This window comes from Athene cunicularia (genome assembly GCF_003259725.1).
Source record: "Athene cunicularia isolate RWA chromosome 12 unlocalized genomic scaffold, athCun1 chr12_part1, whole genome shotgun sequence".
Taxonomy (NCBI): domain Eukaryota; kingdom Metazoa; phylum Chordata; class Aves; order Strigiformes; family Strigidae; genus Athene; species Athene cunicularia.
The window spans coordinates 24061268-24073254 of record NW_020799116.1 but is presented as its reverse complement, the minus strand read 5'-3'; the positions used below and the strand labels follow the sequence as shown (position 1 = coordinate 24073254).

At 55.6% G+C, this 11987-nt stretch overlaps 2 protein-coding genes across 4 annotated transcripts; both read left to right on the top strand.

Annotated features, from left to right (window-relative positions):
- Window positions 1-469: 469 nt before the first annotated feature.
- LOC113484999 (T-cell surface glycoprotein CD1b-3-like) lies at window positions 470-10438 on the top strand. Of its 2 annotated transcripts, XM_026857788.1 has the most exons (6): window positions 470-539; window positions 1747-2004; window positions 2569-2850; window positions 2955-3239; window positions 3360-3456; window positions 3591-3749. In XM_026857788.1, the coding sequence occupies exons 1-6, from the start codon at window positions 470-472 to the stop codon at window positions 3634-3636; spliced, it is 1038 nt and encodes a 345-aa protein (XP_026713589.1). In that variant the 3' UTR covers window positions 3637-3749. The 2 variants fall into 2 exon arrangements, with proteins under 2 accessions (XP_026713589.1, XP_026713590.1); XM_026857789.1 differs by lacking the exons at window positions 3360-3456; window positions 3591-3749 and adding an exon at window positions 10376-10438 and having other exon boundaries at window positions 2955-3243.
- LOC113484998 (antigen-presenting glycoprotein CD1d-like) lies at window positions 4570-11101 on the top strand. Of its 2 annotated transcripts, XM_026857787.1 has the most exons (6): window positions 4570-5864; window positions 6954-7211; window positions 9706-9987; window positions 10087-10371; window positions 10505-10601; window positions 10723-11101. In XM_026857787.1, exons 1-6 carry the CDS (start codon window positions 5507-5509, stop codon window positions 10727-10729), a joined length of 1287 nt encoding a protein of 428 aa, XP_026713588.1. In that variant the 5' UTR covers window positions 4570-5506; the 3' UTR covers window positions 10730-11101. The 2 variants fall into 2 exon arrangements, with proteins under 2 accessions (XP_026713588.1, XP_026713587.1); XM_026857786.1 differs by having other exon boundaries at window positions 9706-10371.
- The last annotated feature ends 886 nt before the right edge of the window (window positions 11102-11987 follow it).

The following is an 11987-nucleotide window of genomic DNA, read 5'->3' as shown; positions in this document are numbered from 1 at the left end:
TGTGTGGGGTCTGAGAGGACAGAAGCCATCTTTCTCTAGTCAAGACTGAAACCCAGAAGTTATTGTAATATCCATCAGAGCTGGAAGTTCTCCACAAGAATGGGGATAGGGGCAAGGTACCATCAGTGGGGAGAGGGAGTCAGGGGGATCCAGCTTGGGTCCTTGAGCACCCATTTTCTTCTAGTGAAACTTCCTGGGCCTCCCTTTCCCTGTCCTCTCCTCCTGCACAGTCTCTCCCCAGCCTGTCACAGCATTTCATGCTCAAGACCTTACTTCAGCTTTCCTTCCTGCTACACATACCCAGCCCCCAGCTTGGGACCTCTGAGCCCCTCCTCAGCACATCCGCACCAGTCTCATTGGCAGAGAGCTACTGCTGTGACTCCTGGGCTGGGTCAAATCATGGGACTCCACGGGTTCTTCCTCCTCCCACCATCACTGCTGCTGCTGCTTCAGCCTTGCTGCATGTACCATGCAACCCCCTGAACGCCTCTTCCTCTTTCTTCCCCTCCTCCTCCCTGGGATGTGGGCAGACCAAGAGGGTAAGTGGGAGCCCTGGCTCATCCCAACCACCCTCACCCCTCTGTCAGAGAACCCCACAGGTTCCTCAGGGGAGGCACGGCCAGGCGACTGTCCCCTGCATGGGGGGATGATCCCCATCACCAGTGGGCCACTCCCTTCACCACACAGCACCCAAAGGTGCCCGCCCTGTTCCTGTTCACCCTCTCTGTTCCTGCCTCCAGCTCAGGGCTTCATGTCCCACCAGCTCCAGCACAGGGGCTCAAGCACCTAAGCTGAAGTGAGGCCAGGAATCCCCAGCCAGGCCTGAGGTGTTGGGGTCCCCCCAAAGGTGCATTCATCCTGCCTGTGGGTGCCAGGGACATCTCTGCCCCACATGGTGCTGTGGGCCCCTTCCAGCAGCACATCGTTCGTTGGGGAGCTGCACCTGTGATAGGGTGTTTCGGGCACTGCCATCACAACAGTGTTTCACCACAACCTTGTGAGACCTCACATTTCCGGGGAGGGTCATAAGAACACAGGATTGATCTCTGGGCTGTGCTACTCTCCTGCCCCTGTCAGTGTTCAGTTTCCTTGAGCTCCCAATGCCCAGGAGCCCCCAGACCTGGACAAAATGCCTCTTCCCCTCCTCCATTCTCCATACGTGCAGGTCTATGGCAGATACAGGTCCTGGCACAGGTGCTTCTTCTGGGGGAAGCATTGCCCCAGGTGAGCACTGAGGTGCTCCAGACCATCCACTTCACACAGTCAGACAGCAGTCACTGGGCAGGAGGGAGGTGGAGAGGGGAGGGGACAAGGTGCCTGAAATCCTGTGCAGGAGAGAAACACCTCTTTGAAACTAAAATAGGGAAGGTAGAAAGGCGACAGAGGCAGAGGCAGTTCAGACAGGGAAGGAACCCTGAGCAGGCTGAAGAGCATAGAATCAGAATCATAAAATGGTTTGGGTTGGAAGGGACCTTCAAAGCTCATCTAGTCCAACCCTCCCTGCAATGAGCAGGGACATCTTCAACTAGGGACATCTAGCTCAGAGCCCATCCAACCTGACCTTGAATGTTTCCATAGAGGGGCCATCTACCACCAATCTGGGCAACTGGTTCCAGTGTTTCAACACTCTCATAATAAGAAATTTCTTCCTTATATCTAGTCTGAATCACCTGTTTTCCCTCCAGTCCACCCCACTCATCTCCTCTTTCCTGCAGCCCTTCCCATCCCTATCCTCTTTCCCAGCAGAGCCACAAGTTCTCCAGTTTCTCCAGACCAGCTTCTTCACCAACATCAGCTCTGCTGACGTGTACATGGTGGCTCTCCTGGGGGACGTGCCCATCCTTACACTGGATCCTGACAACTGGAGCACGCACTTCCACCGGCCCTGGGCTCTCCAGGCTACAGCTGAGGGTGACATGGAGAAGATCAGGGGCCAGGTGAAACCCTTTCTGCGCAATATGGTCCGATACATACACAATATGATCCAGCAGGCACAATGGGACTGTGAGTATGGGGATAACACGATCCAGAGCCCCAGGCCCTTTCCCCAGGTTCTGACTGTGCCCTCCTCCTCACCAAGGTGGCATTTGTGGGGTCTCATGGGGTGCAGCAGCTCCTGAAAAGGTAATGGGAAACGCTGCAGCTGTTGGCACATGGCTAGCAGAAGGAGGGAGGACAGTGCACAAAAAACACCCCTCAGGGCTCTTGCCATCTGGCACAGGGAAACCCCTCTGCATGCCAGGGACCTGCCACCAGATTTACTGGAGATGCATGACCCACGCAGCACAGATCAGGAAAAGACAAAGTTGGGGGCAAACATTTTGGGGGACAACTTTCTGTTTGAGCAACTACCCTGCACTAACTGGCCCTGAATACACTCTGGCCTTCCAAGGGGACTGAGGGTTTGCAGGAGGTCCCAGGGCTTCCTGAAGCATGGCCCCATGCCCTGCTGCCCATTGCACCCCACTGCCTGCAGCACTCCTGCATGTGCCTTCAGCCACATCCTGCCTCAGGTCACCCATGTCCCACATACTCATGGGGCCTCTCCACTGGCTCTGCCCTTGGTAGATCCACTGGTGGTCCAGATCCGTGCAGGCTGTGTGCTGCAACCCAACAGGACAAGCTTGGGCTTCATGGATGTCGGGGAGAGTGGCAGAGACTTAATAACTTTCGAGGTGGAGAGGCAGCGCTGGGAGCCACAGGAACCATCCCTGCTAGCAGAGCTATCCAGCCAGTCCCTCACCAGCATGAAGGCCATCACAGGGGTCCTGGTGCACCTCCTCTCCATCTCCTGCCCGAGCTACATCCTCAGCCTGTGCAGGTATGGGAGGGCTGACCTGGAGAGACAAGGTGAGACCCTGGCCCTGGCACAGTCACCCCAATCCCCACACACACACTGGGGACAAGCGGTGCCCCACAGGTGCTCCCCTCACCCCTTGGCTCTTACACCCCAGAGCTGCCCGTGGCCACAGTCTTTGCCCGCACGCCCAGACCAGACCAGCTCCTGCTCATTTGCCGTGTCACTGGCTTCTACCCACGGCCCATCAGCGTGGCTTGGCTGCAGGATGGCCAAGAGGTGCCACCAGGCCCGGCGCTCAACACCAGTGCCATCCTGCCCAACGCAGACCTCACCTACCAGCTCCGCATCACCCTGGCCGTGGCTCCCCATGACGGGCACAGCTATGCCTGCCACGTGCGCCACCGCAGCCTGGGCACCGGCAGTCTCCTCATCCCGTGGGGTAGGTGACACCCATGGGGGTGGGGATGGGGTGCAGGTAGTAGCCACTGGCCCTGCAAGGGGCATCTCTTGCCTGATGCTGCCGCATTCACACACACACCCTCTTCTCTTCCCGTCCCAGAAAACCGCAGCTCAGCTCCAACCATCGGCATCATCATCGCAGTGCTGCTCCTTGTGGCCACAGCCTCTGCTGCGTGGGTTTGGCAGTGGAAGCACAGGTGAGGTCTCCCTCCCACCATTTGCTCTTAAGTTTATGGGCATATGGATAGGGCCAGGGGTTGCAGCAGCAGCAGCTCTGCAGGAATGAACTCCCCAGCCCTGAGGGCAGTTCACTGCGACCCCCCGCTTGCAGGAAAGGTGATAAGGCCACACAGGAGACCCAGGAATTCATCATTTGAGGCCTAGCTGTCTGCCCAGCAACAAGCTCCCTTGCCACCAGCTTTCCTCCCTGCTCATCAGCACTGACAAGGTGTTTACTCTGGAAAACCACTGCATTAAACAGTTACAAAATTTCTCACCTGCACGTGGCTCCTGTGACTCTCACCCTCCTTCCCCCTCACATGGTCACCCCAGGAGTGCTGCAGAGACCCTACGTTGCAACCAGGAAGATTCTCCTTTTTCCTGGACACTGTCTGATCTCCCCTGGCATGTCAGGAGAAGCAATTCCTCCACCAACCTCTCCCACATTCTGGCATCTCCATGGCAAGTGTCTGTCCCTGGCAGAAGGGCAGTGACAACCTGGGCCAAACCAGTGTGGGGCCACTAGGTGTGACGGAGGATGGAGCAGACCACAAACCAGGGAGAGATGGAGGGATTTGAGCTGTATCATTGGGGAGAGAGGGGGAAGGGAGGACCCAAGTGACATCTCCAATCCCCTCATGCAGGGAGGCATTTTCAGCAGGTGCAAAGCCACTCTGGCTCCAGCGGTGATCTCACCCTCTGTCCAGGATGGTTTTAGGCCAGGATCTCTTCCACTCCTGACTTGTGCCTTCATGCCTGATTCCTGCCCCTGCAAAAGCTGCAGGGGTGGGGGACAGTCACCTTCCCATGATAGCCATGAAAGGGCCATGCTGAGGCTCTAGGGGACTCAGTCTTTGAGCAACATTCCCCTAAGAAGGGTGGTGTGGTGGGTTGACCTTGGCTAGCCACCAGGTGTCCACGAAGCTGCTCTATCACTCCCTCTCCTCAACTGGACAACAGGAAGAAAATCTGACAAAAGGCTTGTGGGTCAAGATAAGGATGGGGGATCACTCAGCAATTATTGTCACAGGCAAAGCAGACTCAGCTTGGAGAAACTGATTTAATTTATTGCCAATCAAAATCACAGTAGGTTAATAACACATAAGTAGGATAAGAACACATCTAAAACCACCTTCCCTCCCTGCCCCTTCTTCCCAGGCTCAACTTCACTCTTGACTTCTCTACCTCCTCTTTCCAAGTGGCACAACAGGATGGGGAATGGGAATTGCTAACAGTTTATTTTGTATTGTCTCTGTTACTCCTTCCTCCTCGCCCTGCTTCAGTGTGGGGTCCCACATCACAAACTGCTCCAGCATGGGTCTGTCCCACAGAGTGCAGTCTTTCAGGAACAGACTTCTCCAGCACAGGTCCTCTATGGGGTCACAAGTCCTACTCCAGCATGGGCTTCTCTCCATACCATCACAGGTCCTGCCAGGAGCCTGCTCCAAGTGCGGGCTCTCCATGGGGTCACAGATTCCTTCAGGTTCATCCACCTGCTCCAACGTGGGGTCCTCGATGGGATATGGGGGACAGTCTGCCTCACTGTAGTCTTCACCAACGGGCTGCACAGGCACCATCCCTGCTCTGGTGCCTGGACCATCTCCTCCTTCACTGACTTTGGTGTGTCCTTAGTTGTTTCTCTCACGTGTTCTCACTTCTCTCTCCCAGATGCTGTTGTGCATCAGTTATTACCCCTTCTTCAGTATGTTAGCACGGAGTCGCTACCAACATCGCTGATTGGCTCAGCCTTGGCCAGCAGCAAGTCTGTCTTGGAGTTGGCTGGAACTGGCTCTGTTGGACATGGGGGCAGCTTCCAGCATCTCCTTACAGAAGTCACACCTGCAGGCCCCCTGCTACCAAAACCCTGACACATAAACCCAATACTCTCTGCCAGGGGACTACGGAGTAAACCCCTGGGGGTTACCGTGGGAGGAGGCGAAGGCCACCATTGGCCAGGCTCAGCCTACATCTCCTTGGGTGTCAGGATGCTGCTGCATCCAGGAGGGATGCCCCCTGCATCCGGGAGGGATGACTTCACACCCACCCAAATTCCCCCAGCACTCACAGCTGCTGGCCAGAGAGCCCCAGCCCAGCCCTCCAACACCCATACCGCTTCCCCCTAGGGAACACACCTGGCCATGCCCTCCCCAAAACCTCAGCACAGGCCTCATTGGCTACCAGGGCTGCCTCATGACACTGTCACTGGCAGAGCTGCACAGGCAGTGTAGCCCTTGGGAGAAGCGTGCGGTCACAGCTCATGTGGCCACTTCCTTCTCCTGCTACTCTTTCTCCTGCACACTTGCTGCTGGTACCATGCAGCCCACTTGCCGTGTCCTCCTCTTCTTCCTTCTCCTCTTGCTTCCTGGGATGTGGGCAGATCCAGAGGGTAAGTGAGAGCCCTGGCTCACCCCTACCTGCTCCTATCCCTGCATTGTGGGACCCCAGAGAGATGGCAAGGGGTGGGCACAGACAGTCCCCATCACCAAAGGGCCAACCCCCACCTCACAGCACTCAAAGGTGCCCCTGTGCCCCCTTGCTCAGGGTCCCTTGCCCCTGGCACTAGGAGCACCACTGGCACTGGAATTTAGACACCTGAGTCAAGGGATCCCTCAGCCAGACCTGGGGTGCTGTGGTGTCCACAAAGATGTCTTTCTCCTGCAGAGAGCCTGCAGGCAGCAGGGGTTCTCAGCCCCTCATGACACAACAGCCCTGCACTGGGCTTCAACCCTTTGAGTAGGCCCTGGACACTGCCCTCAGCCTGCAGGATCATTTCTCTTGTAACCAAAGGGTTCCTGAATCCTCTGCATTCTCCCCCTGTGAATGTTATCCCTGCAGCTACAATAAGCCTTTCCAGCCTGTTTCCCATTCTGCGGGCAGGTGCTCACTGTGCTCTGGCCAAGGAAGCACCCACTGCTCCAAAACAGGCTTCACTCTGCCCTGCTTACTACTGAAGCCTCATTCAGTGCTGCAGCATCAAACTGAGTCTCCTGCCTCCTGTTAGCGTTCAGTCTTGAGCACTGCCTGGGAGCCGCTAAACTGGGGTGGAATGCCCCTCCCTCCCAGCCCCCCCACTGTGTGCAGGTCTCCTGTGGATCCAGGTCCTAGCATGGGTGCTCTTTACTAGAGGAAGAATCACCCCAAACCAGCACTGAGGTCCCCTCTGCCATCCCCTCCATACAGCTAAGTGACAGCTCTCAGAAGGCCACACTGGGGAGGTGGATGTCTAAAAAAAAAAAGAAATTAGAGGAGAAGTAGGGGGAGGTTCAGCGAGGGTGTGGAAGGAAACTGCAAACTGAGTGAAACTGGGGATTTCCCCCACCCTGCCTGTCTGCCCCATTCTGCCCTGTCGCCAGGGACACTACAAGCCACCCTTCTTCCTGGGGCCACCCACCAGCACCATAGCAAGCAGTCCCCTGACCTCTGCCTTTATCCTCATGCACCCCAATGCCACTTCCTCTCCCTCCTCTACCCACAGGCTCTTGTAAACTCCACATTTTCCAAACCTTTGTCTTCCACAACACCAACTTTGTGGACACTTCGGCCTGGGCCACCCTGGAGGACATCGTCTTTGCTAGCCTGCACAAACCCACCTGGGACATCCAGTACCTCTACCCATGGGTCTACCCCTCCCTGCCTGCAGCAGAGTGGGACAACCTGAAAAACCTCTTCAATGTCTACATGCACAACCTCATCCTGTCCCTGTCGGGTGATGCCAAGCAGTACCAGACACCCTGTGAGTACCAGGTGCTCAGCACCTACTCATCCAAGGCAGGAAGCTGTGAGAAGGAGCTCAGAACCAACACCACCAGCTTTCCCAAAATGGGGCTGGCAGAAGAGCATAGAATGGGCCTCATCTTGCACCAGCAAGACCCCCAAACCACCCTATCCTGTGCAGAGGTCACACAAGGCCATCCTGGTCCTCAGCACAAACCTCGGGCTGTCTTTTGCTTCACTTACGCCCTCACACCAGCCCCTCTATTGCTCTCCAGGCACCACAGATCCCACCAGGGGCAGCTCAAGGATGACGAGCTACAGGGCTTAGGACAGGCTTTTCACCTGCAGAGTTTCCACTTGGTGTAGAGTAGAGTAGTAACACGGGGGAATGGAATGGAATGGAATGGAATGGAATGGAATGGAATGGAATAGAGTAGAGTAGAGTAGAGTAGAGTAGAGTAGAGTAGAGTAGAGTAGAGTAGAGTAGAGTAGAGTAGAGTAGAATATAGAATAGAATAGAATAGAATAGAATAGAATAGAATAGAATAGAATAGAATAGAATAGAATAGAATAGAATAGAATAGAATAGAATAGAATAGAATAGAATAGAAAGAATAGAAGTTCGGTAGGAAGGGACCTACAAGAATGATCTAGTCCACAGCCCGACCAATTCAGGACTGATCAAAAGTTAAAGCAAATTATTAAGGGTATTGTCCGAATGCCTCTTAAAACACTGACAGTTTTGGGGCATTGACCACCTCTGCAAAGAAAAGTTTCCTAATGGCAAGTCTGAATCTCCCCTGCTGCAGCTTTGAACAATTCCCAGGCATCCTGTCCCTGGATCCCAAGGAGAGATCAGCACTTCCCTCTCCAGATCCCCTCCTCAAAAAAGCTGAGGTCGCCCCTCAGCCTCCTGTTCTCCTAACTAGACAAGCCCCAAGTCCTCAGCCACTCCTTATAGGACATGCCTTCCAGCCTCTTCACCAGCTCTGTTGCTCTCCTCTGGATGCATTTGAGGACCTTCACATCCTTCTTAAACGGTGGGGCCCAGCACTGCACACAGTACTCAAGGTGAGGCAGCACCAACACTAAATACAGCGGGATAATCCCCTCTCTTGGCTGGGTGGTTATATTCTGATGCACCCCACAATGTGGTTTGCCCTCTTGGCTGCCAAAGCACACTGCTGGCTCCTACTGAGCTGCTGCTGACCAGCACCCCCAGTTCTCTCCCTGCAGGGCTGCTTTCCAGCCACTCCCCTCCCAGTCTGTATTTGTGTCCACTATTACTCTGTCCCAGGGGCAGAATCTGGCATTTGTTCTTGTTAATGCCATTTTATGCCACTGATGATTGCCCAGTGCTCCCATCTATCCAGATCCCTCTACAAGGCCTCTTGTCCTTCAACAGAGTCAACAGCACCTCACAGTTTGGTATTATCAGCAAACTTGCTAATGGTGCACTCAACTCCTGCACCCAGATCATTGATCAAAATATTGAACAGCACTGGCCCTAGGACTGAGCCCTGAGGAACACCGCTGGTGGCCATTCACCAGCCAGATGTAGCCTCATTCACTACAACACTTTGAGCCCTGCCCTTCAGCCAGTTCTTCACCTAGTGCACCATGAATGTGCTCACCCACAGTTAGACAACTTGTCCAGAAGGATGTTGTGAGGGACAGTATCAAAAGCAAAACTGCATCCACTGCCTTCTCCTCACCCACTAGGTGCAGGACCTTATTGTAGAAGGATACGAAATTAGTTACAAGACTTTCCCTTTGTGAACACATATTGACTGTGTCTGATGATTGGATTGTCCTTTAAATGCCTTTCAATAGCACCCAGTATGATCTTCTCCATAATTTTTCCAGGTACTGAGGTTAGACTAACAGGTCTGTAGTTTCCCGGGTCTTCCCTCACAGCCTTCTTGTAAATTGGAATAACTGCTGGATAGCTTGCAGTCGGTGGGGACCTCCCCAGACTCCCAAGACTTTTGGTCAAGAGATCGTCGATCAAGAGGTGTCCTGCCATAACATCCGTCAGCTCCTTCAGTACTTGGGTGAATCAAGTGCTTGTATGAATCAATTACTTGGGTGACACAGCTGGTGCCTTACAATTTCAGTGTCCACAAATGGAAAGTCAGCATTCCCGCAGTTGTGGTCCTCTGACTCAGAGGACTGGGCAGCCCAAGGTCTATCAGTATTATTAAAGACTGAGGCAAAAAGAGCATTGAATGCATCTGCTTTTTTCTTCATTCCTGTTAGTCGTGACCATCTTCAACAAGTATCAGTCCAATGTTTTCTTTAGATCGCCTCTCACTGTTAACACACTTAAAAAAGCCTTTCTTGTTGTCTAACACAACACTGTCCAGTTTCAACTCTAATTGAGTTCTCACTGTGAAGAATGACTTAGGGTGCAGAGGGAAGGGGGAAAGGGTTGTGCCAAAAGAAGTGGGTGCCAGGATGCAATTTCAGGTTCCAGCTCAAACTGCACTCATGATGTCCATTGTTCTCCCCAGACCCCTTTGTGTTCCAGTGTGCAACTGGCTGCAACTTGTATCCCAATGGCTCCTATACCAAATTCTACCATCTCGCCTACAACACCCACAGCTTCCTCAGTTTCAACGTGGACAATCTCCTCTGGGAGAGGCAGCAGGAGACTGAGTTGGCAACGCAAGTTGAGAGGAAGTTCAACACCTTTACTGGTTTCTCTGAGACTCTGCAGCACCTTCTAAATGTCACCTGTGTTGACCACATGAAGAAATTCATCAAGTATGGGAAGGCCTCTCTGAAGAGACAAGGTGAGACCACTCTGGCACACACCCCAATACCCACACACACACTGGGGCCAAGCAGTGCCCCACAGGTGCTCCCCTCACCCCTTGGCTCTTACACCCCAGAGCTGCCCGTGGCCACAGTCTTTGCCCGCACGCCCAGACCAGACCAGCTCCTGCTCATTTGCCACGTCACTGGCTTCTACCCACGGCCCATCAGCGTGGCTTGGCTGCAGGATGGCCAAGAGGTGCCACCAGGCCCAGCGCTCAACACCAGTGCCATCCTGCCCAACGCAGACCTCACCTACCAGCTCCGCATCACCCTGGCCGTGGCTCCCCATGACGGGCACAGCTATGCCTGCTGCGTGCGCCACCGCAGCCTGGGCACCGGCAGTCTCCTCATCCCGTGGGGTAGGTGACACCCATGGGGGTGGGCACGAGGTGTGGGCAGAGGCCCCTGGCCCCATGTAGGTGCCTGAAGGATGGTTGGTCAGGCTCTGATGGCAGCTCCAGCCATGGCCTCCTGCAACCCTTCTCTCTCCAGGCAGCTCCAATATTGCTCTCAGTGTTGGCATCACCATCACAGTGCTGCTGACCATGGCTGCAGTCCTTGCTGGGGCCATCTGCCACTACAGGCGCAGGTGAGGTCTCATCCTCTCCCAGCTGCACCAGCCCCATCGGCTCCAGGCCATGGCACATGCGACCCACCTGGCCAGGGCTGCTGCCCTTGTCCAGACTCACTCAACTCCTCCTCTCCTTCAGGCGCTGAGACCACAAGAGACAGCACACCTGTGACACCCTGAGGCCACATTGGCTCCCTACATATCCCTGGTAATAAACCACTAATTAACACCCCCACCTATGTGGGAACTCTTGGTGCACCATCACCAGTGCCATAAGCACATGGCATCGCGTGACTCCTGCCCACCCCAGGACAGAGAAGGAGAGCCTCGGTGCAGCGCAGAAGCATGTCCACACTCCTCATCTCAGGGTGAAACACCGGGACAGCTCCCCAACACCAAAAGGGTGTCCCTGGCCCCAGCCCCTAGTCCTGGGGCACCAGGCTCCCCACGAAAAAGCAGGACTAAGCCAGTGCCAATGCAGGCTGTGGCAGTGATGGGGCAGGGCAAGGGAGGATCATAACCCCACCCACCCTTCTGGGAGCACATCAGCACCTCTGCACCAGATCCAAGTCCCTGGGACAAAGGAATGGTGACAAACAGGCTCAGGAACAGCACACAGCTTGGGGACACGGGGAGCCCAGGCGGCTGGCTGTGAGAATGGGCTTCACCCCCCTCGTGAGAAATTCAGCCACACTGGGGCAAACCTACCCAGTTCAGTGCTGGGGGCAGCAGCACAGAGGGGACAGAGATGTCTGTGCCATGCAGGGTGTTGTGGGCACACGTGGCAGCAAAGGACATTCCCATCAGGGGCAGTGGATGCAGCCAGACGGTACATCCACCTGCACCGGGGGTTAAAAAGGAGGACTGGGTCACCCGCACGGCCCCGGGTGTCAGGGTGCCGCCACGGCCATGCAGCCAGGGGATGGCCTTGCCCCCCCCCAAATACCCCCAGCACTTGTGGCTACAGGCCAGGGTGCCCCTTCCAGCCTCCCTGTCCTCCTGTGTCACCCCACGGGCACGGGGCTCCCCCTTACCTGCCCACCCGGGCACTCGCCCTCGCTCCCCTCCTCACGCCCCTTCCCAGCGCGTCCCTACCCCACCCTACCACCTTCCCCCATCCCCAACACCCCTCACTCCCCCACACCACAGCCCTGACGCTCATCCCAAATTGCCCGTTCCGCGTCCCCCTTCCCCAGCCCCACCTGTCCCTCCCGTGTCCCCGCGGGTCCCTCCCTCCTCCCCACACACCGCTGTGCCCCCGCCCCACGGCGCAATAACCCGATACCTGGGAGATCCGCGCTCACAGCCCGGGACCAGCCTCACCTCACCTGAGCGCCCGCCAATGGCGACGCGTGCTTCACCTGACGTCACCAGACTCCGGGCAGATCCTTTGGGCCTGGCCCT

What these genes read in the sequence shown, in the direction of transcription:
- LOC113484999 (XM_026857788.1), top strand. Translation starts at nt 470, where the DNA reads ATGCAACCCCCTGAACGCCTCTTCCTCTTTCTTCCCCTCCTCCTCCCT. An exon ending in GATGTGGGCAGACCAAGAGG is followed by an intron (nt 540 to 1,746) that starts GTAAGTGGGAGC and finishes CTTTCCCAGCAG; the next exon opens with AGCCACAAGTTCTCCAGTTT. An exon ending in GTTTGGCAGTGGAAGCACAG is followed by an intron (nt 3,457 to 3,590) that starts GTGAGGTCTCCC and finishes CCCCGCTTGCAG; the next exon opens with GAAAGGTGATAAGGCCACAC.
- LOC113484998 (XM_026857786.1), top strand. Translation starts at nt 5,507, where the DNA reads ATGACTTCACACCCACCCAAATTCCCCCAGCACTCACAGCTGCTGGCC. An exon ending in GATGTGGGCAGATCCAGAGG is followed by an intron (nt 5,865 to 6,953) that starts GTAAGTGAGAGC and finishes CTCTACCCACAG; the next exon opens with GCTCTTGTAAACTCCACATT. An exon ending in CAGTCTCCTCATCCCGTGGG is followed by an intron (nt 10,372 to 10,504) that starts GTAGGTGACACC and finishes TTCTCTCTCCAG; the next exon opens with GCAGCTCCAATATTGCTCTC.